At 33.5% G+C, this 27032-nt stretch overlaps 3 protein-coding genes across 3 annotated transcripts; all 3 read left to right on the forward strand.

Annotated features, from left to right (window-relative positions):
- The first annotated feature begins 9493 nt into the window (after positions 1–9493).
- On the forward strand, positions 9494–14958 carry LOC132600824 (probable serine/threonine-protein kinase PBL7). Its single transcript, XM_060314233.1, has 5 exons — positions 9494–9823; positions 10860–11128; positions 11532–11721; positions 11811–12202; positions 14229–14958. The coding sequence occupies exons 1-5, from the start codon at positions 9709–9711 to the stop codon at positions 14547–14549; spliced, it is 1287 nt and encodes a 428-aa protein (XP_060170216.1). The 5' UTR covers positions 9494–9708; the 3' UTR covers positions 14550–14958.
- An 823-nt stretch (positions 14959–15781) lies between these two features.
- LOC132599574 (uncharacterized) lies at positions 15782–17643 on the forward strand. The gene is made up of 2 exons (XM_060312901.1): positions 15782–16877; positions 17232–17643. The coding sequence occupies exons 1-2, from the start codon at positions 16682–16684 to the stop codon at positions 17474–17476; spliced, it is 441 nt and encodes a 146-aa protein (XP_060168884.1). The 5' UTR covers positions 15782–16681; the 3' UTR covers positions 17477–17643.
- Positions 17644–19222: 1579 nt separating this feature from the next.
- LOC132599575 (uncharacterized) lies at positions 19223–20821 on the forward strand. Its single transcript, XM_060312902.1, has 2 exons — positions 19223–19461; positions 20115–20821. Exons 1-2 carry the CDS (start codon positions 19266–19268, stop codon positions 20423–20425), a joined length of 507 nt encoding a protein of 168 aa, XP_060168885.1. The 5' UTR covers positions 19223–19265; the 3' UTR covers positions 20426–20821.
- The last annotated feature ends 6211 nt before the right edge of the window (positions 20822–27032 follow it).

Here is a 27032-nt window from a genome sequence, read left to right on the forward strand (position 1 = left end):
TTCAAATATCTTGGTCTATTATCCAAGGAAATGGAGAGATTGATGACGAATATGTCACGCATCGTGTTGGTGCAGGGTGGATGAAATGGAGGCTAGAATCAAGGGTCTTGTGTGGTAAGAAGGTGCCGCCAAAACTTAAAGGCAAGTTTTACAGAGGGATGGTTAGATCAATCATGTTGTATGGGGCGGAATGTTGACCGGTCAAGAAATCTCACGTTCAGAAGATTAAGGTGGCGGAAATTAGGATATTGCGATGGATGTGTAGGCATACGAGGAGAGATAGGACTATAAATGAAGAGATTCAGGACAAGGTGGGGGTGCCCTCGGTGGAGGACAAGATGAGGGAAGCAAGACTGATGTGGTTCGGGCATGTGAAGAGAAGATGCACGGATGCCCCAGTACGGAGGTGTGAGAGGTTGACTTTGTATGGTTTTAGGAGGGATAAAGGTAGGCCGAAGAAGTATTTGGGAGGTGATTAGACAGGACATGACACAGTTTTAGCTCACTGAGGACATGACCTTAGATAGGAGGTTATGGAAGACATGAATTAGGATAAAAGGCTAGTTGGTAGTTGAGCGTGGTCACGCTTCTCTTTTCATACTTATAGTTGTAATATTATTCTTATAGTTTCTTGCTCTTATATTTTTGTTATTATCTGTGTTTCTTGTACTTCCATTATAGTGTGATTTTGTGGTAGTTATGGTATTGTCCCTTTTTTTTTTTCAGACTGCTTTGTCATGCTTTATATATTATTTTGCCATTACTTCTGTTATTTCTTTTTCCAGACTGCTTTGGTTTGTTTTTCTTTGAGTCGAGGATCTATCAGAAACAGTCTCTCTACCTTCCAAGGTAGGGGTAATGTCTGCGTACATTCTACCATCTCCAGACCCCATTTGTGAAATTACACCGGGTACTATCGCGTTGTTGTTGTTTATTTTTATTTGGATAAGCAGAGCAATCTTTTAATTCCACTGTTAAAGTATTTTTTACTATAAAAAATATTGTTATCCGTAGTAAATTAAGTCTAAATATAAAATTTTATGTCTAAATATTAAAAGATAATATTCATATTTACATCGAAAATATATATGTTATAAATCGTATTTTAAGCTCCGTCATTCTTTTTTAAATTAAATTATTATACATTTTTAATTCTCTAGTTTCATTATATACAGTGTATTTGGGTTATTTGGAAAGTTGGAAGGATTAGTAGAGCTTTGTACATTATTCATCAAGTCGTGCAAGAATATGAAGGTTCACCAGAATAAAACTAGCTATTCTTTATTCGGTTTGCCACTAATTCGGTGTCTGATATTTGTTTTGAAATTCGATTTATTTAGATTCATATTAGAAAATTGCAATTTAATTAAAGAGGTTAATGACTCTTTAGCAAAAACGACTTCATAGTTAGAATTTATTAAAGATGAAAGACATATTAATTACTTGCCACTCTGGATCCACTATCATTAGGGATATAAACTATTTTGTTATTTGTGGTAAGTTATTAAATTAGCTTATTTGTGGTATGTTATTGACTTATTTCATAGTGATTTGGTGGACCGACAGACCAAGAAAGTAGACGTAGGATAACATGGACTCTAGTCTTTTTTTATATTCTTGAGAAAATATATGTTCCCCACGTGTGTGGAAGGGACTGCGTGTTTTGCCAAGTCGGTGAAAACCTTTTAATAACAACGAAAAAAAAAATTGTAAGGGAAAGTGCACGTCTTATTCTTGGAAAAGTTTGGAGAATAAGAGCCATGGAATTGGAAGTGAATTTTCTTTTTATAATCTCTCTATTTTTGTCAAGGAAATAATATTGGGAGAGGACATCTTTTCACGTTTCAATGATATTTTCTTTGATATAGCTATTCTGTTGTTTAACAAATCTATAATCATTGAAATATAAAATCTATTGCATCGCTTAAAAAGATAATTGACTTCATTTAACTATACAAGACATATTTTTACTCGCACTACGTCTACATAACTATATACTATTACTAGTAAACTTCCTCATTTGTTTACATTTAATGGATGTCTAAATCTAAATGGTTCATAGTAGGGGTGTACATAAATCGGGTTGGTTCGAATTTTTTAAATATCAGACCAAACCAATTGCATCTGGTTATTAAATTTATACACCAAACCAAACCAATAAAATTCAGATTTTCTCGGGTTATTCGGTTTTCTCGGGGTTTTGGGTTTCTCGAGTTTTTTTCCGGAAAAGTTTTCATACAAAACATATAAACTTTTACTTCAACCATTTACTTAGTCCTAGTAAGATACAACAATACAATTAAGGTGTTTCTTAAGAAAATAACACAAAATGTGAGATGAGTGATGACACTGTATTAAAATATTTAACAAAAAAGATAATAAAATCGGTTAAAATAAATATTGCTAATTAATAAGCCATAAAGAAAATGACCATAATTTAAAAATGCTAAGTCATGCTAAAATAAGTACGGCTAATAAGTATTAATTACATGACAAAGAAAAAAGGTCAAGTTATGTATTTTCACTCTCTAGACCAATTATGCGATACCAAAGAATAAATATCCAACATTATTGTCATTCCTAGTCGTAGAATTGAATTTCTTTTGTTAGCATTAGTGTTGAGTTGGTTTTGGTTTAGACTTTCTTTGAGTTACTAACATCCATGGAATATAAAACTTACTGACATTCAAAATTCTAAGTTCAAGCTTGAAATAATATGATAATAGACAAAAAAACTACGAAAAAATTTAAGAAATATTTATAAATTACATTACAAATAAATATTTTTATGTATAATATATTTTAAAAATTGAATAAATGTATTGTCGAGTTGGTTTGGTTCGGTTCGGTTCGGTTTGATTTTTTTAAGCTAAAACCAAACCAAAGTAATTATGATCGGATTTTTTTTTTCAACACCAAACCAAGTCAAATCAAACCACTATAGGTTTTTTTTCTCGGTTTGACTCGGTTTATCGGTTTGGTGCGGTTTATCCGTTTACTTTATACACCCCTAGTTCAAACCTTAGGCCATTAAGTGCATTTGTATACATATTCAGGTGTTGGAAAGCAAACAGTCTTAATCATTCGGTGTTCAGATATAGAGACAATATCTTAATTATTGCATTCAGATTTAAACGTCTTAATCTTAATGAAAACAAATCATTATAATTTTCACTCAACCCACCTAAATGAATCAACAACTGTATGTAATTCGAACTTTCCATCTGCCAATTAGTGAGTGTAGTGCTCTAGCATTAAAACAGGCCCAAGTCGTCATGCTAATGCTCTGTTTGGATATGGTTTGAAATCTGGTTTCAAATTATATTTGGACATACAATTTGGATATTTTAAGTTGTATTTTCTCTTATAGACATAAAAACTCCACATGAAAATTATCAAAACATTCTCAATTCTTATACAATCTTACCAAATGAGCAAATCATAGTTTATAACAAAATTAGTACACTACTAGAAGGCTTTTCTAAAAAATGCAACATCAATTAATCAAACTTTACTTCAATAAAATCGAAAATTTAACATGAATAGTAATGTAACTACTATTTAATATAATCTTTTCCACATAAATTAAAGGTTGGTAGACATAAATAAAGGTTGGTGGAAGTTAATGAGATTGGTAAATGATTGATGGGGTAATTGTTAAAAATATTTACCAACTTATGGGTCTTTTTTTTACAAAATATTAACTTATGGGTTAAATTTTGTATTTAAAAAAGTTAAAACCATGACTTCAAACCCCAAACCATGCTTTTTGGATGATTTGGGTTCAAACCATGGTTTCAAACCAGGTTTCAAACCATGACTGAAAATTGATGACCAAATGCTGATTTGAAACCATGATTTCAAAATTGATGGCCAAACGCCTACTAACTAAATACTTAATGCTTTTTCATACTTGATGATCATAACAAACCCTTCTGTCAGTGCTACATCTCCCTTTGTTGTTTTATATTTTTATACTTTCTCCGTTCACTTTTTATTTGTCCACTTTTATCTTTGCACGTCTTTTAAAAATTAATAAATAACGTATGTAATTTATTGTAATAATCATATTAATTAGTGCATAGTCCCATTGAACTTGAAAAATGATTTGAAAATGAGTAATTAATGTTAAGGGTAAAACAAGAAAAAAAGTTAGTCTTTCCTTGATATACTAAAGTGGACAAGTAAAAATAAAAAATTATTTTTAGTATAATGGATAAGTAAAAGTGAACGAAGAGAGTAGAATTTAAGTTATATATTGTCAGTGCAAACAATTTGTACATCATCAGGTTATTTTATCTGTTGTAGTAAATAACATAATTTTATTTTCATAATTTTAAGTTCTTCATTTTAAGGAGACTTTTAGATATATCTTTTGAATGATCTGATAGTGTAAAAAATTATTTATACTAATAATTTATAAAACTGAAACTCATTTTGTATATATTTCATCTATACTTTTATCACCAATCATTTAACTAATGTATCATTTCATCTAGTTCATCGACAAAAATCATTTTTTTTCTTCCACAATTCAAGCTACCAAATATTGAAGTATAATTATTTTCAAGAAAATATTGAAGAGGTATTTAGAGTTAAAAAGAAGTCCAAATAATTAAGTAAGATAATTTGCTCTGTCGTATTTTACTTTTTCTTGGTTGAAAGGAAAGAAATCATGGAGAAACACCGTGAAACATACATTAACTACTAGGAGTTCGTTTGGATTGGCCTATAAGTTGCTGAAAACAGCTTTTTGAGCCCATTTGGATTGACTTATAAGTTGCTTATAAGTTGTTTTCAGTTTTTTTGAGTGTTTGACTGGACAACTTAAAGTCATTTTGTGCTTAAAATAAGCTTAAAATAATAATTAGGCCCATTTGACTTAGCTTATCTAAAGCAGCTTATAAGCTGAAAACAGCTTATAGGCATAAGCCCATCCAAACAGGCTCTTTGAGTGTTTGACTGACTAGCTTAAAGTCATTTTGTACTTAAAATAAATCAAAAAAATAATTGAACTCATTTGACTTAGTTTACCTAAAGTTATTTTTTAGAGCTTATAAGCTGTTTTTCTTAAGCCTATTCAAACAGGCTCTGGGAGTATTAGAATTGCTTTTCGTTTACTTTTTAGAGAAACATAATCTCTTAATTATATATTCCTCTCCCGAATATTCAGCCAAAGTTCTGAAAATTCTCTGACTCTTAATAGATGTTTGGTCAAAACTTAAATCACAATTACTCCCTTCGTCCAAAATAAATGTCATGTTACCTTAACAAAAATCTCATCGATTAAGAACTCAATAAATACATGAACTTTACTAAAATATTTCTATTTATTAAATATTTTAATAATTAAACAATATTAAAGAAGACTGTTTTTTTAAAATTAAGAATGTAATTGAAAACACTTACTAATTTTGTCTTGAATTCTTAACTTTTTTTTTTTTTGCGCAGATTGCCCTTCATTCGAGTTGGTCTTTAATTTTTTCCCTTCGTCTAATACCCCGAGGTTCTGGGTTTGAACCTCAGCTCAGTAAAAAAAAATAAAAAATCGCAAGGCAAATGTTTGGATTCACAAATTTTACCTTCAGGCCAAAATTCTGCCTTGCGAATCCAAACTCTACCTTCTGAATTTTTTTAAAATTTTTGACTGAGGGTTTGAATCTGAAATCAAGGGATTTTTACCGAAGCCAAAAATTAAAGACCACCCCGAGTGAAGGGAAATCTTGCAAATTGCCCAATTCTTAATATGACACTTATTTTGAGATTTTTTTTGTTTTTTTGGCTAGTATATAAATGCATTTCGTTTATTTTTGGAGAAAATAAATTCTTAATTATATATTCCTTTCCCGAATATTCAGCTAAAGATCTGAAAATTCTCTGACTCCTTAGTTGTTTGGTCAAAACTTAAACCACGATAATAATTAATTAATTAAAAAAGCATTAATTCTCTACAATCAAGATTTAAATCTGCGTGCAAAAACTGTCATTATCTTATTGGCTTAGTTTGAAAGTCAAACTACGTTATTAATCGGCGCCGGCTAGCCGATTTTTACTCTCCGCGTAGCCGAGTAATTTACATTCCATGGCCCACCGAAAGTAATTAAAACACACAGCTGTGATACACGGTTTATCACTCTGAGGTAACGCTAACGAAGCTTCGATGACATTTTTCTGATGCCACGTAAATTACTCTTTTCAAAATCAAGTAAACTTCACTGTCTCGTGACGTTTGAATTTCGAAAGTCAAACCGTTTAGTTTTAATAGTATATTTAAATAGATATACATCTTTAAGCAGTAGGCGTTTGGGCATATGGTTTGGGATTCAAATTTGAAATCGACATTCGTATGTGAATAAAACTTCAACTTCAATTCAAAATCATGACTTGAAATCTCAAATTCTCTAACAAGTTGTGGTATCAATTTTTTAAAATGTAAAACTTAATTTATAAATTTATATACTACTATTTTATTAAAAAAAGACTCATGCTCGAAGTGAAGAAATTGTCTTACCATGTGGAGGGATAGTATTAAAGAATACATAATTACTACTACTGTTGATTTATTGGTCAGGTGGATCTTTGCAAAATTATGTGTATATGAAAATTTGTAGTTGCAAGTATTTATGTATAAAAAGAATTACATGGAGATGAACAATTTATTAATGCAACACCTTAAGATATTCCGATACCTTATTTATGAACTATGATTTGTTCATTTGTTAAGATTGTATAAGAGTCGGAAAATATTGATAAATTCACAAATTGTGGGGTTTTCGTGTTCCTAAGCAAAAATACAACTTAAGAATTGTAAATTGCACGTGCAAACAAATTTTTTACTTCAAATCAACATAATTCTAAAACAATGATTAGAAATCATGATTTGCAATAATGTCTAAACAGGCCCTTAAACTTTTTAAAATAAATTTTACATATTTAGGAACTAGTTAAAAAGTACTACTCCCTGCGCCCCATAATAAGTGTCACCTTAGCTAAAAACACGCATATTAAGAAACCAATAATGTGATGTCAAGTTTACCAAATTACCCCCATATAATAAAAATAAATTACTTTTACCTCTTGATTAGAGTATACACAAGAAATAAACCTTTTGACATTGGGAATCCAACAATACCAAGTTACTATGTGGCTTTTTCAATCATCATTAAGGGTAGAATTGGAAAAAAATTAGCCAATTTATGTCTTGGTTTCCTAAGGTGACACTTATTATGGGACACAATTTTTTGGTTAAGGTGATACTTATTATGGGACAAAAATTTGGCTAAAGTGAGACTTATTATGGGACGGAGGGAGTATAAGTCACATTTATTGACAATTCAAAATATTTAAAAATAATATGAAAAATTGCTAAGGAAAAATCCGTTTGTCTATTAAAATTCGGACAAAGCACATAAATTAAGATGAAAGGAGTATTAAGATAGAATTATAATGGTGGTTGAGATCACTTTGCTCTTAAGCAAAAATCTTTAATTTAAATTTTCAAACATAATAAATTGTTTGATTTGTTTGATAAGGAGTGTTTTAACCCTCTTAGGGATGGTTTGGTAACCGAAATTGAGTATTGTTATATACACACAGCGTTTGATTGACATTTCGTCTCCAGTATAAGAAATACTTGTGGAATTGTAGTGTTATTTCATATAATGAGATTACTTTTACAACGATAAAACTTAAAATATCATGAAACCAATAACCTTGAGTTTATTTCTAGAGAGGTAAAATTACACCCTAAGTAGGCAGCTTAGCTGTCAATAAATTGGCTACAAATTCAAAAATTCTAATTCTAATTCCTAAGAAGATAAAAGGTGTCTAGCTGATTTTTTCTTATTTATTTAAACATTGATAGGTATAGTTGACTTGCGCACAATTGACCGAAATACCATAAAACAATAATAAAAAAAAAACATACTTAGTGTAATTTCATAAATGTGGTGCGGAAAGAGAAGTGTGTATGCAGACCTTACCTTTACATTAAAAAGGTATAGAGGCTGTTTTCGAGAGACTCTCAGCTCAAAGAAAATTAAAAGAGGTAGTTGCAACAAACAAAGACTAGCAAGAAAATAAGATAATAGAGACTAAAGAAACAATATAAAGTACTCGAAATCTAAGAATAAGCGAACTCAAGAATAATTTCCCAATTATCCGCTGCCTTTCTATCCTAATTCTCGGCCTCCATAACCTTATATTAAGGGTCATGCCCTACCCAATCACCTTATCCCGAAACTTCTTATGCCTACCTCTATCCCTCCTCAAGCCCACAATGGCAAACCTCTCGCACTTCCTTACCGGTACATCTGCGTCTCACCTTCTCACATGCCCGAACTATCTCAACCTCACTTCACATCTTATTTTCCACGGGGCCTACTCCTACCTAGTCCCGGTATCTACATTCTTAATCTTATCTCTCTTGGTGTGCCCACACATCCATATCAGCATCCTCATCTCCGCTACTCTCATCTTCCGAACATGAGAGTTCTCGACTGACCAACACTACATCCCATATAGCATAGTCGGTCTAACCATCATTCATGTAGACCTTACCTTTAAGTCTTGGCGGCACATTCTTATCACACAGAGCACTAGAGTGCCTCCATTTCATCTACCCCACCGCAATACGATATGTGACATCCTCGTCAATCTCTCCATTACCTTAGATTACATACCCTAAGTACTTGAAACTTCCTCTATTGGGGATGACCTGTGTATCTTCTCACGTCCACGACCGCTTCAAGAGTCACACTGAGCTTACGCTCCAAGTAATCGGTTTTGTCCGCTCAACTTGAAAACTTTTGACTCCAGATCCAAACCTCCAGCCTCGCGTTAACTCCGACTTACGTCTCGTCAATCAGTACTATGTCATTCGCAAATAACATGTACCAAGGCACCTCCCCTTGAATGTGTCGCGTCAGTACGTCCATCACTAAAGCAAATAAAAATGGGTTAAGAGTGGATAACCCCATCACTACTGAAAAATGTTTCGAATCTCCTCCCAAAATCCTGACCCAAGTCTTAGCACCATCATACATGTCCTTAATAACCCTAGCATAAGCTATAGGAACACCTCTAACCTCCAAATATCTCCATCATTATTAAAATAAAAAAATAAAGGTAAAATTATAAAATTTTTATATTATACCACATAATTTATTTTTAATGCAATGAACTGAACACTGAATAATTCGATTACTATTCTCTTATAATCACTACATAACTCCCTGTGATGAATTAGCAAAAAACAGAAAAAAAAAATCCCTATATAACCTAATTCACGAATCGAACAATCCTTTTGGATCTACGATGCAAATCTGTATTAATTGGATTAAAGTTGCTTCAAGTAAAAGAAGGAGAAAAAACACAAATTGACCTTAAAGTCCTTTAGTGTGACAGACGGCAGTTGTCTATTGGATTGCCTCTTAGTAAATGTTACACTTGATTAGCACCAAAAAACATTACTTTAAGAAAAAAATATACACTATTAAACATATTACACACTCCTCCTCCTCTCTATTTCTTCTTTCTTTTTCTCTCTCACCGGCAAAAGTTTGTCACTCTTTTGATTTTTTGGGGCTTTCTTTTCCTCTTGAGAAAAGGAAAACCTTACAATACATATAGAAAAAAAATTCATATTTTTATAAATATATATATTGGTAGTGTTTTTAGTTAGTTTGGTATTTGTGGAAAGTGGAAGCTATGGGTTGTTTCCCTTGTTCTGGTGATCCATCATCAATCAAGAAAAGAGAAAGAAAAAGAATCCAAGGGAATAATAATCAATATAAAAGAGATGATCAATCAAAACCCAAACCAGGTTTGTGTCTTTTTTTATACATAAAATAAAGTTAGATTAATCAAGAATTGTCAATACATAAAAATATAGCTGGATTAATCAAGCATAGTCAATATTGTGTTTTTTGTACATAAAATAAAGTTGGATTAATCAATAATTGTCGATATTGTGCTTTTTGTATGGATTAATCAATAATTGTTGATATTGTGCTTTATGTATGGATTAATCAATAATTGTTGATATTGTGCTTTTTTTACATAAATAAAGTTGGATTAATCAATAGTTGTTGATATTGTGCTTTGTATACACAAATAGAGTTGGATTAATCAAGAATTGTCAATATTGTGCTTTTGGTTCGTGTGTATTTGGAAAATTCAATGTGGGGTTTGTTGGAAACTGATAAAAGATTGAGTTTTGGCCTAAGTAACTGATCTTTTAGTGATTCTTGATTTGTGTTGATCTGATTATTTGTTTTTATCATTGCATGTATCTGTGATTTGATTCTTGTTTCTTGATTCTTGTTTGTGACTATGCATGTTAAAAATTGAAATTCTTGATGTTTTGTTGATTGTTCTTAGAAGAAAAGAAAAAGTTTAATTCTTGATGGGTATTTTTGAATTTTTTTTTTTTTTAAAAAAGAAAAGTCGGTGGTGTTTTTATTTTGAAAGTCTAATTTCTGGTTTCTAGGAAACCTCTATTGTAGACATCATCTGTTGGAACTTTTGACTTTTTGGTTATTTGTTTAATTATTTATATTTTTTTTTGGGATGGTTTTGATGTTGCTGATTGTTGATGTACCACAGAGGTATAATTACCCTTCTTGCTGTAATGCAATTTAAAAGTCTCTTTCTTTGTTTTGTCTTTTGTGCTCAAGAACTTCTTTCTTTCCTTTTAGATTATGTCATCATTGGTGTACTATTTTGTGAGAATCAGTACATTTTTGGCTTTTACTATACATGTGCTTGTTCATGTCCCTTTCTTCTTCAAATGGGCCTCAGTTTCTTTCACTCCTCATGTTTTTTGTTGCCTATTTGTGTTTTTTTTTTTGGTGGTTTAGATACGCTAAAGGCTAGCGAGAATAAAGTTGTGAAGAAGGAAGAGGCTGTAGATGCAAACCAATCTAATTCAACTAGGATGGATGGCGATTGCAGTAGTGTTTCCAGAAATGAGGAAACTGATGGCATTCAAATTAACGGAGTGAATAAGGCACGGGCATTTAAATTTGATGAACTGGTAGCCGCAACAGAAAATTTCAAAGCAGCGTACTTCTTGGGTGAAGGAGGCTTTGGGAAAGTATATAAAGGTCGTTTGGCAGATACTGGTCAGGTCAGCTCGACTCCATTGTTTGCACGACTCTCTTGCTTTTTTGAAACTTTCTTGCATTTATTCTTTCTTTGTACTCATAAATGGTTGAATATAAGGGGTCGTTTAGTTCGAAGATAAGTTATGCTAGGATTAGTAATGCTGGGATTAGTTATGCTAGCATTATTTGTTATGGACTGTTTGGTTTGCTGTATTAAAAATGACACGCATTGCATAATTTCTAAATAGGACTAAATAGGGTATATAAGTATAAGAACAATACTGGTATTGTTAATGCCATGATTTACTATGTGTAAGAATAGTACTGAATAGGGTGTATAAGTAACTCTACGTAATATACCCTACCAAACAACCCCTAAGGATGATTGGTTTTTGCTGAGGCCTTTTTTTTCGCGTGTGTGTGCAGGTTGTAGCCATCAAAAAACTCAACCCTGATGGATGTCAGGGCAACAGGGAATTCATTGTGGAAGTACTCACTTTAAGTATGGCTGACCACCCTAATCTTGTAAAATTAATCGGTTATTGTGTCGAGGGACATCAGAGGGTGTTGGTCTATGAGTACATGCCTCTTGGTTCATTAGAAGACCATTTACATGGTATGCCATACACTGAAGAAATACCATTGAAATTTTTACTTCCCAACAAATTTTAATTTCTTTTCTCTGGATAATGTATGTTGCTGCAGACCCTTGGCCAGATAAAAAACGCCTTGATTGGAACACCAGAATGAAGATAGCTGCAGGTGCTGCAAGGGGCCTGGAATATTTGCACGATAAAATGAAACCGCCTGTTATTTATCGTGACTTGAAGGGATCAAATATTCTGCTTGGAGAGGGGTACAATCCAAAGTTATCTGATTTTGGGTTGGCTAAAGTGGGCCCGCTTGGAGACAAGACCCATGTCTCTACAAGAGTAATGGGCACATATGGATACTGTGCACCAGATTATGCTATGACTGGCCAACTGACATTCAAATCAGATATCTACAGCTTTGGGGTTGTTCTTTTGGAGATTATCACAGGCAGGAAAGCAATCGACAATACAAAATCTGCTGCGGAGCAAAACCTTGTTGCTTGGGTAAGATATCTTTTTCTCTAGGTCTTTCCATATGTAAATTTGTGAGGTTTGTTGTTATAGGACATGTTTGTCCTTTATTACTCCAGTCAAAATATCTCTGTCTCTTTAAGTCTTGCCATATGTAAATTTGTGTGGTTATGTTGTTATAGGACATAGTTTGTCCTTTATTACTCCCTCTATCCGAATGTATGTTGCACTTTGATTTTTAGTTTGCCCCAACAAGAATGAAACCTTTCTATATTTAAAAACAATTTAACTATAAACTTCTCAGTGAATGATTTATAGCCACACAATTATATGTGGCTTGTTTTAGAACTCTTTCTTTTTTTCTTAATCTCCGTGCCTAGCCAAAGTGCATCACATAAATTCGGACTGTATAAATTTTACCCCCCTGCATGTGTAATCTAACTCTGGATTTTTTTTTTTGATTGGTAATCTAACTCTGGATTTAAATGTGGGCATTAATGCGGAGTTACGAGTGTGAGGATGAGCTAGCTAGAGTTAGCTCTGATATTATATTATGTGACAGAGTCCGAGTGTCAACCTAAAACATAAGGCAATGATTGGAGATTTTGAGCGATCCAAGACCTTTTTAAATCCCATCGAATGCCTTTTATACGTAACAGTTTAGAAGGTCAAGATAGAAGTTCTTAGTCAGTAAGTTTACTGCTTCCTACTTGAAAGAATGCCTGTAATTGATTTAAGCAGCCACAAAGAACGGGCTAACTTTTATTAAGAATTGCTCCAATATTTTTCTGGTGTGAAGGTCAAGGTGTATATTTTCCCCCTTCCCTTCTTCCCTGGTCATTTCAAGCATCGCTTAAGAATCTAGTGTTAGTTTAATCAGATTGTTATTGCATTTGTGCCTTTTAATCGTCATAGTTGTTTAGAGTCTTTAGTTCAGAATCCTGATAAGTGACTGAAAATTACATTATCACACAGATTCATGAAGTAAAAATGTAAGAGGTATAGCACAGAAATACGTGCTAGCTTTTTGGACATGATAATCGGGTATATATGGGTTGTAAAATATTCTTGCTTCTGTATCATTGAAACATCTATTCAGCAGCTGTGCCTGATATATTAGATGAAGCCCTTATTTGGCATGTGTGATATGTCAATTCATATGTTAACTACTGATCATAAGCTTTTACACAGCTACAAGTTGATTTTCTTTGGGTAAGGAAAGATGTATTCTGTCAAAAATTCTACTCTATCAATAAAGAAAAGTTGATCTGAACACCATGCTCTGACTTGTTAAGAAACTATTCTTTTCTTTATGTTTAAGACACCTGAAAACAGCTAACAACTATGTGCTGAAACATACTTTCGCTATTCGTTGATATCATATTATTCTAGTTGCTGCTGATTTATTAGTTTAAAGAGTAATACTCCCTACGTCCCAATTTATGTTTCTCTTTACTATTTATCCGTCACTCTATCATATCATTCTAGTTGCTGCTGATTGTTAGTTTAAAGAGTAATACTCCCTCCGTCTCAATTTATGTGTCTCTTTACTATTTATCCATCCCAAAAAGAATGATAGCTTTTTATATTTAGTAACAATTTAACTTTAAAATGACCATTTTACCCTTAATGAGATAATTTATAGCCATATAAATATCTATGGCTTATTTTAGACCATAAGTTTCAAGAGTCTTACTTTAATGCTCTAACTCCATACCCTGTCAAACACCTTCACATAAATTGGGACAGAAGGAATATTGCTTTTTATGCAACCATATACACATGCCACTTTGGCATGGAATGAGCCCCTAAAACCTGATTTGATAATCGTAAATAGCCTGTGATTGGATCTGACCGATATCCTCCTCGTCCTCTCACCCGAAGGGTAGCGGCTACGTTTTCCATGTCATAAAACAAACAAACAAAAAAACGATTAGACCAGTGAGAAACACCCCTTACAGATTATAGTATTTGAGAGTCCTACTTCTGTTTTGTTCAATGATTACAAGATTCTGCTGATGAAGCTCTTTATTTTAACATGATCACTCTACTTGTGCAGGCACGACCACTGTTCAAAGACCGAAAGAAATTCCACCAGATGGCGGATCCAGTACTAGAAGGTCATTATCCAGTGAGGGGTTTATACCAAGCTCTTGCAATTGCTGCAATGTGTGTCCAGGAGCAACCTAATATGCGGCCTCTCATTGCCGATATTGTCACTGCTCTCAACTACCTTGCCTCCCAAACGTATGACCCCGAAACACAGCCTCCTGTCCAAGGATCACGTAGAAATTCGTCTTCTAAAAAATCCAGATCAATAGATGAACAAAAGACCCCTGTTAATGTTGATGGACATGAAAGAACGAATTCAGAGGACTAAATTAAAGAACCAAATTGGTGCCCCTTACTGGTTTTCATCCAGGCTGGTCTGGTCTGTTCACAAATCTTGGATGTTGCTTTTTTGCCTGAATCCGACCCTTTCGGGTTAATGAAGGCTTTTAAGCTAATAGACAACTTGCCTTGTTATCAATTTTTGTTTTACATGATAACAGGCGCAGCTCAAATTCTAACGTAATATAAGCCGAGTTCTTGTTTTGCATGATAATAGTACTCCATTATGTGGTGTAAATGGAAATGCTAGTTAGTATGTAGATTCAAAGGTATAAAGAGGAAAGAAAAGATGAAAGTTAGATGTAGGAGTATTAGCACGAACAATTATCCCATTGTTTCGACCTTACTTGGTTTTTTAATCTATGAACCTGTTGACTGGTTTATGGTCATTCTTTTTTTGTTGCTTCTAAAATTTAAACTCCTTTACTTTTTTGAGTGTGTCACTGTTCTGAGGTGACATTTCAGGATGAAGAGAGTAGTATGACAAAGTTGGTAACTGTTACAAGAAAATGGGCCTTCAGCTTCAGCCTATCTTAATTTTCAGAGCTACTAGTGTCCACATCATACAAGGAAAACATAACATCTGAAATTTAAAGCTTCGTGATACTGGCTATTTTTTAAGACATGGTTGCAAAGTGGCTGTTTGTGAATTTTAGCGTGGCTGTTCTGAGATAGACAAAGAGACATTTCAGGATGATTCGTAATGCGAACACAAGTGTTTACGGGGAAAATGGACCTCTAAGCCTAATTCAATTCTAAAAGCTAATTTTATGAGTCAAAATTGTTTGAGATTATACAAGGAAATAACAAAACAATTTTTCAATTAAGTGGGACAATAAACACCTCTTTTTCCCCGTACGGCGATAATATACGAGTGCTAACATGGGATAAATCAAGAATGAAGATGGATGTAATTTTGATACCATATTAAGAAAATAAACAGGGTGCGTAACTATATCCGAGGCACAAGCTTATAAGGTAAGACTTGTCCTTACAACATACTGATAAAACAATTTCTATTCACTCAACAAATGTTAGACATTTTACGTAAAAAAAAACGATAGTCCTTTCGAAGTAAAGTCTCATTTTTTGAATGTATTTTTTAGGGAGTAAATCGTTTTTTTTTTCCAATAATTTTAAGTACTTGATTATTCACCATTTTTACTTATAGAGTATTTTTCATACATTTTTTAAAAATCTAAATTTTATTTTAAAAAATGGAAGAATATATATTCAAATTTACACTGAAATTTATATACTTTGATTCTCATACTCTAAACTCATAAAGTGGGACAAAACAGCACTACTATTTTAATACTCCTATTGAGTATTGAGTTCAGACAATATGTGATGATAAATCTTGTGGACCCAATTGAAAGAATAAATTAGACGATTATATTTTAACCTCTAACTTTAACACTAGTATTAAAGTACTCCGACTGTAACTTCTCCCTGCACTAAGAGTACACCTTCAAGATTTGAAAACTTACCGCGAGCTTAATAGCACAAAAGGATCTTATGTACAAATGTACAATAATGCTCCCTCCTTCCAATTTAAGTGTCCTATTTTTTTTTTTTAGTTTGTCCCAAATAGAGTGTTTTTTCTAGTAAGTTTTCTAACCTTCAACGTTTTACATGACAAGTTTAAGACCACAAGATTTTTTTTTTATTTTTTATTACATAGGGGGTAGGGGAAGGAGATTACAAAATTGGGATTCGAACCCTCGCTAACAAGGTGAGCATTCAGGTAGTCAACCAACTGAGCTACTAGATCCCTACTAAGACCACAAGAATTAAAGGACTACACACAACTTTAATTTAAGACCATAAAATTTAAAAATTTCTCTTTATTTTTTAAGCTCCGTATACAGTAAAACTAAAACAGAGGCTTAGCAAGTAACTTGTTACCACCCTTCTTTTATTTCATTTTTTGTTTCTTTCCCAATATGAAACCGAAAGAAATTAAAACCCACTTCTGCAATCTTCATGTGGGAAATTCTCCCGCCTTACCAACAAACTTAACCGCAAGTTGTAACAAATATAAGAATCAATCACACTTTCATATCAGCCCCTTCTTATTAATTCTTTTTCTCCTAAACCTCTTACTCTCTCTAGATAGCAATGCAGAGAAATAAAGATTTGTTCCATCCAAGAAGGAAAATGGAGGATCATATTCTTCCACTCTACTTTAACCACTCCTCAGTTTCTCGTAACAGGCGCATTTCTCTTCCTAGTTGGCTTTCTGGAAAATGGATTCATCTCATTCCTATAGGCATCTTGCTCTCTTTGTTCATTCTTTGGTGGTTCTCTTCTCCAGGTACTACATTATACTACTTCCCCCGTTTCAATTTTTTTTGTCTGGTTTCGACTTGACACGAAGTTCAAGAAAGTAAAAAAAAATAAAAATTGAATCTTGTGGTCTTAAATTGAGTATGTCAGATGAAAAGGTGGAATTAAATATTTGCCAGAAAATGAAAGATGTTCTTTTTTAAACGGACTAAAATGGAAAGTAAGATAAACAAATTGAAACAGAGAGAGTTTGCGAAATTCTTCATTGATTATTCTGTTTTGCATATACTCAAATTCTTGATTAATCGTTGTGTTTAGCATATATCTAGATTCTTGATCTGAAAGTTAAGCTAAGTACTTGTTTTGATTGTGCAAATTGCAGTGTTGTTGGAAATAAGGGATGGAAGAATAAAAGATATTCACAAGATTATTATTGATGAAGTTGTGCCTGAGTCATTGAATGAAAATACTGCTCACATTGATCTTACTATCCTGGCTATAGCAACTACAACTGTTTCTGCACCTGCTTTTTCGTCAATTCCTCAGAGACAACAAGTTGAAAATGGAAATGCTGAAGTGTATAATGAAATTGCGGCAGAGCCAATGAGCAATTATAAGTTCGGTTGAAACAATTTGTTTTTTTTTTCCAGGTTTTAGAAACTATATAGTTAGAATGAATTCTTGAAAATAAGTGTTGGTCTGATTGAGTTTTGAAGCAGAATTATTGGTGAAAATCTGTTTTGGATAGTTGCAGAGTAATCTTGATCTGATAATCAGTTTTTGTACTTAGTTGTTGTAATCTGGGAACTGATTACTATTGTCTAATGACAAAAAAGAATCTTCATGTTTTATCATTCAGGACAATTCTTCTGCATTCTCTTATTACTCAAGCTCACTTTAATTTGTCAGTAGCATTTTTGCTGTCTTGTTAAACCAGGATTTTTCTTAAATCAATCATTTTGAGCCAATCATAGTGTTACAGGGGTAAGAACTTATTAGCATCAATGGTAATATTAATTTATTATGATTAAATGATAAGATAAGGTGTGAATGTGTATTTCTGTCGTCTCACTTTACGTGAAGATTTTACTATTTGGGGAGTCAAATAATATTTTCTTTGACTATAATTGTCTCAATCTTTTTTTTAAAATATTTTGAATGGTTTGTTATGTCAATTTGTAGTAATTTTCATGTAGTTTATAACTATGTAAATTTTATTTCAACAAAAAATAATAAATGATTTTATACGGAATTTATAGTAAAAATTAAGTTTTACGAGCTTCGTACTCCGAACACCTTCACATAAATTAAGACATAGGGAATAGTTAACAATAATTTTGTGATAACCATATTTATAAAGACATATGTCATATTCGATTTATATAAATACCAGGTAATTTTTTTTTTTTTACCGGATAGGTTGGTCTAACTTTTACACAACATAAGAATAATCAATTATAGCTCTTTCCTATTCATATTCACATAAAGCGAACCAAAGAATAAAGCAAATTACTTAAATAACAGTATTTCATATGTTCTAGTTGATGTGATACATTTTTTTTTTTATACTATTAATTGCAAAAAAATAAATAAAATGAAACACTTCTAAATTTATAAACAACTAATTTTACACTTAATGATAAGCTTTTATAAGCATACAAACGTTATGCTATAATCAAGGCCATAAGTTTAAGAAGTTTTATAGTCACACAAACGTTATAACATGGAACACAAATGTCGATTGTCTTTTATCCTTTTTTTTTTTTTTTTTTTTTTGTTTGTTAAATTCCATATCGATTCAAATTATGTCGCATAAATTGAAATGGAGGAGTACCATATTTCAAATCTATCGGTAACCTACATTACTAATACGTGTATAACCCTAACCAGCTACCGAACGGCCCCACTATTTACTGAATGTGGTAAGAGCCCCTAGTGTCGATGAATATATTATTTCTATCTTTTATAAAAATATGAGTACTATTTTTTTCTTAATATATATGTTAAAATTGCCTTCGTAAATTTGTCCCCTCCTTTTTATAACTTGTTTGAGAAAATTTACATAAATTTATCATAAAGTCATTCCAAAATTTACTCAAAAGTGTAGCACTCCAAATTTTTACCGACTTCTTCTGCATTCCCATTCTCCCAATTACTCACATATAATTTCCACCAGATTTTAAAGAATTACAGCGTAATAGCAACAACAAACAAGACACGTGGCAGTGGCACTCAAAAATATATATATATAAAAGAATTTGGCGCCAAATTCAACAAATTAACCGACTTTTAACTGATTAGCTACTATAATAGTCTTACATCTCATGCAACTGTTGCATACGCATCCCATTTTACAGAAAAGAATTCAAGAAACTCCTCTCTATAGCTAAGCTTTGTGTTCATTGATTGATTCATAATGTTCATCAAATTGGTAAAGTGGAAGAAGAAGGCGGACGAATTAATGTTCCACACTTTGATACGTGTTCATCCACAAGTAATACAACAACACCCCGCAAGAGTCATGAGAGGAATAAGGCTAATCAACTGGTTTATTCTTCTCTTTGGTGTCATCTCCGTCATCCTTCTTTTCTACTGCTTCTTCACCTCTGCAGGTATATATTACATGCTTCTTCTTTTGGTCCAACAAAAGCTTTCGGTTTCCAATTGTGTTAGTTCTTTGTTGTTGCAGCATAATATTTTTCTCTGTCCTTTCTTGTTGAAATGAATGTAAATGTTTTGCTTTCATTATGACCATATTCTCAGTTCATTTTGGTCCAAGAAAAGCTTTCAGTTTGTAGCTGTTAGTTCTCAGTGTCAATAGATAGGGTTTTGCTTTCTTGTTTTTTTTTTTTTTTTTTGCGTTCATTATGATGAGCTGTTCAATTTAGTCGAAAAACTTTAGGTTTCTGGTTCTGAATTTTTTTCTTTTTAGTTTTCTTGCTTTCATTATTGATGATCTGTTCATTTTAGTCGAAAAAGTTTTCGGTTTCTTTTCTTTCTTTTCAGTTTTCTTGTGTTTCATTGTCCATAGATTTGTGATAACTTTCTGTGAAATACGTGAACAGTTAAGATGAAAAGAGGGTTCTTCTTCTAATTGTCACGCTATTCTTTCCTTGTAATTTCTTGTTGAAAAGATTTGTGGTCCATTGGATTAGACTCTCCTTTAGATGTATTTTTTAGGTGTTCTTTATGGTTAACCATCTTTCCCCTTTTGTCTTTTATGATGATTTTGTTGGTAATTGGAACATTTATGATTGTTGAACAGTGAAATTGTTGGGAATTAGCACTGGAAGTGGAAGTAGAAACATCACTGTTTACAACATGAATCAATGGTGGACCGAAAATAGAAAAATGGCTACTTCCAACAACGATCAATGGACTGAAAACGACACCGATTATTTTGATGTTTCAATCTTAGCATCAGAAACGACAGCGAATTTCAAAACTCCACTGGTTCTGATGCCGGAACAACAGCTGACGAACAATCTTGATGCATCTTCGCCGATTGGGGTTGACAATGGAATTAGTTGCTTGGCAGTGGATCTGGTTCAGGAAATGAATACTGAAAATGATTGAAGGTTGTTTTCAGTGTTATGCTACAAGTAAGAAAGGTTTTAGTAGGTATTTCTGTAGTGAACTTTTACTAGTATATGAGCTAGTTTGGGGTTGATTGAAGAGTATTAGACTGAGTGAGATATCACATTTGTGGATTTGCAGTACGAATTAATATCTGATTTTCTGTACTAGAACTATTGATCAAGTAAAACTGAAAACATAGTCTTGCTATTGCTTCAATTGAGTATCATGGTCATTTTGGTAATGCTCTATAGTTATTCAAGTGCCAACGATGTTAAAAGGTACTTGAAATAATGGTTGTCAAAATCACATTTTAACTTGCCCTTTGGTTATTTTTGTTAGTTTCCATCTTTTACTTTTTTTTTTTTTACTATATCTATTTTGGGTAAGGTTTATGTTGCACAGCAAATAGGAAAAAAGGCACATGCGAAGTTGGAGTCAATTCTAACAGATTCACTTTGTTGACATACGCACGATATATGTGTTCATCATATACTTAAAAGTTTTACTTGCAAATGAGGAAAGCTAAGTGACTATCATAATCTTTGCTTGATTGCAGTTTTAATAAGTAATACTGACAATTAGTTAACTAGCTATGTTTATGACATTCATAAATGAGGTTAATGTAATGCAATATAATCATTTAAACTAATTGACCAGAAAACGAAAAAATATTTCAGTTGTTTCGTAGTTAATTAGGCCATAGGACTCAAATCAGAATGTCGTGAATGAGTTACGTTGAGCAGGTTGAGTTATGACCAGTTAGTTTACACATATTGACAATCATTATCGACCCAAATAAATTTGGGGGGAGGGGGTGTTTTGGTTACCCGTTTATTAACTTGACCCATTTTAACCCATCCGAATTTGACCCAGCGAGATCTCGAATATGAGCCCTATGAATGAAAAGAGAGTGTTTTCCTTTTTAGGGAGCCTTACACAACAAAAATTCAAATAAGTTGCGGCCCAAAGTTGGTGCTGAACGCATGATAGGAGACCCATAAAGATCTTACCCACATTTTGATGTTTAACACATTAATTTACAACGGACGAGATCATGATCAAGTATAAATATAAGTGTAAATGATATATATCATGTATTTATTACTTTCGTGTAAACATTGAACGTGAGTAAATTTTTTGCTTATGTGTACTAGTACGACAGAAGAAAAATCAACGGAAAATATTTTTCATAGTGAATTCAATCATATCATCTAGCGATCGAATGAAAAAAATATGTAGACTGTCTTTTCAATCTCTAATAATCCTAAAGCACAATAAAAAAAATACTACCCTTATATCCTATTTTCCTAAATTATACCAAACCGAAAGGTAGGAAATGTACATCTACACTTCGCGATTCAATTTGTATAATATGTCTTCCGTATAATTGATTTTTTTTTTTCCTTTTAATTTTAAGAAACAAACACTTAACTAACTGCATAAACTTGGCTCTCTATAGACCAAAAAACCCAGCGTAATAGCAAGAAAATGACGCGTGGCACTCCAAGTTTTTATCCCTTTTTTACAACTCAACAAGTAATCGTTTTTTAATTTCCAACTGGTTTTTATAGAACAAAAACTACCCAGTGTAATACTCCGTAGCAAGAAAATAACTCGTGGCAGAGGCACCCAAATTAAAAGAGTTGGCGCCAATTTCAACAAATTAACCGACTTTAGTATTATTAGGACTAAAGAAATTTATGGAGCACAAGTTATATTTGTGATATGAATATCTTATCCGAGAAAATCTAAAAACTGGAGAACAGTCAAGATTGAAAAACCCGATTTTTGTTAGTTTGACTTGATTTATAAAATTTAAAACCCGTCAAAATTGATTTGGTTTGATAATTGAAGAATCTGAAACAACCCCACCTGTGTACGTCGCTAATAAAATGTGTAAATTTTTCAGACATCATTTTAACCTTTTCCTAAAGGATACTTGCATGGAATCATGTGTCTTTCCCAAATTTGTATCCAAAGTGAAACAATTACAATTTTTATCAGATCTTTTAAAGAATCGTTTCCTAATTAAACTCAGATTATTAGGTGAGTTATTAACTTATTACTATATATTAGAGTCACCTAATATTTAAGGGTCGGAAAATGATACCCCCTTCAAATATTTAATGAGAACGATAACAACGATAACCTCTTTATGCAATATTTTTCGGTAAATTTTTTCTTTTTTGTGAGCAAAGATCTTTTTTCCTTTTTCTTTCTAGAATTAAAATACGAAAATATAAGTAATTCTGATTATTGTCTCATTCACTTATTTCGTTGAAAATAATGTACTTCTTTTAGGATATAATAGCTACCTGGAATAATCTGTTAATAATCTCAAGCTTCGTGGCATTCGTTTTACCTGCATGCGCATTAAACTTTTGGGTTCTAATTGCACATCAACAGTCTACCTAATTTAGGTTTAGGTTGAATTTTTTTTTGAAATACACAAAATAATTTTAAACTATATCCAATTAGCTAGTCTGTGTCAGAAGTCGTACAAAAGAAAATGAATAGGGGCAATTATCTTGGCAAGAAAGCCATATTGTTGAGACTAAACGAGGAAAGAAGAGAAGTTGTTGAAGTTTTGCTTAAAAAAGAAGTTTTGGGGGGGAATTAGTTTAGTTCTATTATTGTAGAAAGAGTTTTGTCTATTTTGGGAAAATAAGTTTAGGGGGACGGGAAGCAGATAAAAAGAAAAGGCAAATAAAGAAAACAAGGAAGGGAAAAGAAGGAAAAAAACATTTCTGTTATGAAAAAGAATGAATATGGAAATTGGAAAGGAAAATAAAAGAGTAAAACAAATAAAGACAAAGCAAGGGAGAAAAAAGGCATTAGCAGAAAATGACAAAAGCAAGGTTAAGTCGGATTCGATCCCGCATTCTCATTGAAGAATGAGCTCCTACATCCGGCTTAAAACCAAGGCACCCACCAGTCATCTTCTATCTATGGGTGCTTACGTCTAGTATTTGTCTCTGTGAAAATATGAATTTCGAGTCAAAGCAACGGGTGCTTGAGCACTTAGAGAGCCACATGGATCCGCCCCTGTATAAGGGGGTTACCATTCTCATTCAACATGTCGAGGAGGTCTTATTTTTTCCAACGCATAAATATTAAGGGGGTAAAGTAAAATTGATTCTCAGCTTAAACTCATCAAAAAAGAGAAAACACAAGCTTATGCTAATCAAGAAAAGTACCTGAGTTAATAGTTTTTTTTTGCCTTTATATATATATATATATATATTTTTATTTTTTTTTGTGTGTGTGTGTGTGTTCAATGGAATAATGTAAGGGATGAATGAAAGAATTCATAGATTACCCAAAGGTAATGTTACGGGGAGAAATTAGGTAGACTGTTGATGTGCAATTAAAAGTCAAAAATTTAATAAGCATACAGGTAAAACGAATGTCACTAAGCTTGAAATTTATTAACAAATTATTCCAAGTAGTTGTTATATCCTAAAAGAAGTACATTATTTTCAACGGAATAAGTGAATGTGACAATAATAAGAGTTACTACCTCCGTTTCAATTTATGTGAACCTATTTCCTTATTAGTCAGTGCAAAAAAGAATGACTCATTTTTATATTTGAAAATAATTTACCTTTAGATGATTTATAACCACACAAATTTAAAAGCCTTCTCTTCTTTCTTAAATTTCGTGCCCGGTCAAATAGATTCACATAAATTGAAACGGAGGGAGTATGTTTTTCGTGTTTAAATTCTAGAAAGATAAAGAAAAAGAAAATAGATCTTTACTCAAGATTTTTTTTTTTTTTACCAAAGATCTCGTATACGGGAATTACAGTTCCCATTCAATATATGGAGGCTTTCCCAGCCTTTAAATAAGGTGGAATTGACTCTATGTATTAACAATAGTACAAATAAGGGAAAAGAGGATTTTACGTTCATAATATCAAAAACTGTAGCGCTCCAAGTTGATAGTGAAGAATTCAATTTCCAGGACATATCCAGTTACAAGCAAATTAAAGAATTCAATTCATAGCACTTTCTATGAAGCTTCCTCCAAATCTATGAATGACAAGGGATGCTTCCTCACACTTAGGAGTCACCTTCCTCTCACCCACCATTGAAGCTTCCTCCAAGCTTCCTCACACCTTCCTCCTACCTAGTTTTGGTCCTATAAATAGAGAAGCTTGTAAAGCTTTCTATCATCAGATATTAGATCATCACAGCACAACCAAGAAGAGTTGTGTAATATCCTTGAGAGATTTGTGAGGTGTCTTTTGAGAGTTTTTTTGTTAGAGCTTGTATGTCTCTTCTTTCTATTCTTGAAAGTAATAGAAGTATTTTTCTCTCATATTTGCTCGATAATTTAATTCCCCCAACAAGTGGTATCAGAGCCTGGTTAAGCTTTTGATATTTTATTTTATTTTTCAGATTTTTTTCAGAAAAAAAAGCTACTGTCTGAAAAATTGTGTTTTTCAATTTTGCTTGGAATTGCAATCTGATTATACCATTGGATTCGTCTCGTCGAGGGGAGAAAACTGATATTTTTCGGCGACCAACCGACCACCGGAAGCCACCGCACGCGCCACGCACGCGTCGGCCGGAAGGCATACACGCCGCACGTGCCAACCAGGGGAGGAAGACGAGTTGCGTCATCGCTGACGTCAGCAGAATGTCAACGCCACGCCAGCCTGCATCAGCAGCCTGCTGTGCTCCTGCGTCAGCTGCCACGTCACCGGTCAGTTTTGTAATTTTGAAAAAATTGCAGTTTGGTCCCTCAATTTAAAAAAAAATTATACTTTCACCTATAATTTTTTGAAAATTGTATTTTGACCCCGAAAGTGTCTACTCTACCAATTTCGGCCGTTCCGGACACAATGGTGCTGCCCGTTTTTCGAAATTCTGCTCCGATTTTTCTCAAATAGAAAATCAAAATTATTTAGAAGGTGAAAATGACCATTGACGAGTCAACTTCATCTTCCGGAGCTATGATTATGCTCACGGCTACCAACTACACCCTGTGGAAACCTCGGATGAAATATTTCCTCAGTTGTAAAGACCTTTTTGATCCAATAGAGCTGAAGGGTATTAATCCTGACCCGCCCAAGTCAATAGAGTGGAAGAAAATTAATAGAAAAACTATTGGTCAAATCCGACAATGGATTGACCATAGTGTCTTCCGCCACGTTGCACAACAAACCGACGCTTATGCCCTTTGGAAGAAGTTGGAAGACATGTACCAGGCCAAGACCGCTCGGAACTAGGCCCTTCTGATGAGGTGCCTTGTCAATATGAAGCTCAAAAGTGGAACTTCTGTTGTCGAACATACCAGTGAGTTCCAGAGTCTGGTAAATCAATTATCTTGTGTAGAAATGCTATTTGGAGACGAAATGCAATCTCTACTACTTCTTAGTTCCCTTCCTGATAGTTGGGAAACACTAGTTGTTACTCTCAGCAACTTAGCCCCAGATGGCAAACTTACCATGTCTGTGGTCAAGGATGCATTGTTCAATGAAGAGGCAAGAAGGAAAGACATGAGCACAGATCATACTCATGCCCTTGTGACGGAGAATCGAGGAAAATCACAAGGAAAACAACAAAGAAACAGTAGAGGGAAATGGCAAAGTAGAGGCAAAAGTCGGGGGAGATCATCGGATGGACGGAAACCTTCTTATACCTGCCACCATTGCGGTAGAGAGGGTCACATGAAGAAGAATTGCTACAAATGGCTAGAGGAGCAAGGCAAGAGTAGTTCTCAACCGAAGAACAAGGGTGGTGAAGCGCTCATCACAATCTCAAGTGATGTAGCGTACTGTACTACCCATGATGAGACATGCCTTCACGTCTCAAGAGAAGACACGGAATGGGTGGTAGATACTGCAGCATCCTACCACGTAACTCCCCACAGGTACTACTTCACAACATACAAAGCTGGAGACTTTGGAGCGGTGAAGATGGGTAATTCCAGTTCCTCTGGAATAGCCGGAATTGGTGATGTACAAATAAAGACAGGTACCGGGAGCACAATCACTTTGAAGGATGTCAGACATGTGCCAGATCTTCGGCTCAATCTCCTGTCAGTGGTATTTCTTGACAAACAAGGGTATGAAAACCATTTTAGCAGAGGCACATGGAAAATGTCAAAGGGCGTTTTTACAATCGCTCGAGGACATGTTTGTGGCACATTGTACAAAACGCATTTGAGAATTTGTACAGACAACCTCAACATTGCAGAGGACGCTTCTCAGGATTTATGGCACCAGAGACTCGGCCACATGAGCGAGAAAGGGTTGACTACCTTGATGAAGAAGAATCTTATCAATGTTGACAAGAACGCTGCACTGTGTCCTTGCAATCATTGTCTATTTGGTAAGCAACACAGAGTCTCATTTAATTTCACTTCAACAAAAAGATCAGAGTTGTTAAGTTTGGTACACTATGATGTCTGCGGTCCTATGGAGGTTGAATCACTCGGTTGAAGCAGTTATTTTCTGACTTTTATCGATGATGCTTCTCGGAAAGTGTGGGTGTATTTCCTGAAGACGAAGGACCAGGTGTTCGAGTGCTTCAAGTCATTTCACGTTTTGGTAGAATGTGAAACAGGAAAGAAGTTGAAATGTCTCCGATCTGATAA

The sequence above is a fragment of the Lycium barbarum genome, chromosome 6 (genome assembly GCF_019175385.1).
Source record: "Lycium barbarum isolate Lr01 chromosome 6, ASM1917538v2, whole genome shotgun sequence".
NCBI classification, from domain to species: domain Eukaryota; kingdom Viridiplantae; phylum Streptophyta; class Magnoliopsida; order Solanales; family Solanaceae; genus Lycium; species Lycium barbarum.

Bases quoted from the DNA above. Each gene is read 5' to 3' on its own strand.
- LOC132600824 (XM_060314233.1), top strand. From the start codon at position 9,709: ATGGGTTGTTTCCCTTGTTCTGGTGATCCATCATCAATCAAGAAAAGA. The intron at 9,824-10,859 runs GTTTGTGTCTTT...TTGGTGGTTTAG, and splicing joins TCAATCAAAACCCAAACCAG to ATACGCTAAAGGCTAGCGAG. The intron at 11,129-11,531 runs GTCAGCTCGACT...GTGTGTGTGCAG, and splicing joins GTTTGGCAGATACTGGTCAG to GTTGTAGCCATCAAAAAACT.
- LOC132599574 (XM_060312901.1), top strand. From the start codon at position 16,682: ATGCAGAGAAATAAAGATTTGTTCCATCCAAGAAGGAAAATGGAGGAT. The intron at 16,878-17,231 runs GTACTACATTAT...TGCAAATTGCAG, and splicing joins TTGGTGGTTCTCTTCTCCAG to TGTTGTTGGAAATAAGGGAT.
- LOC132599575 (XM_060312902.1), top strand. From the start codon at position 19,266: ATGTTCATCAAATTGGTAAAGTGGAAGAAGAAGGCGGACGAATTAATG. The intron at 19,462-20,114 runs GTATATATTACA...ATTGTTGAACAG, and splicing joins CTGCTTCTTCACCTCTGCAG to TGAAATTGTTGGGAATTAGC.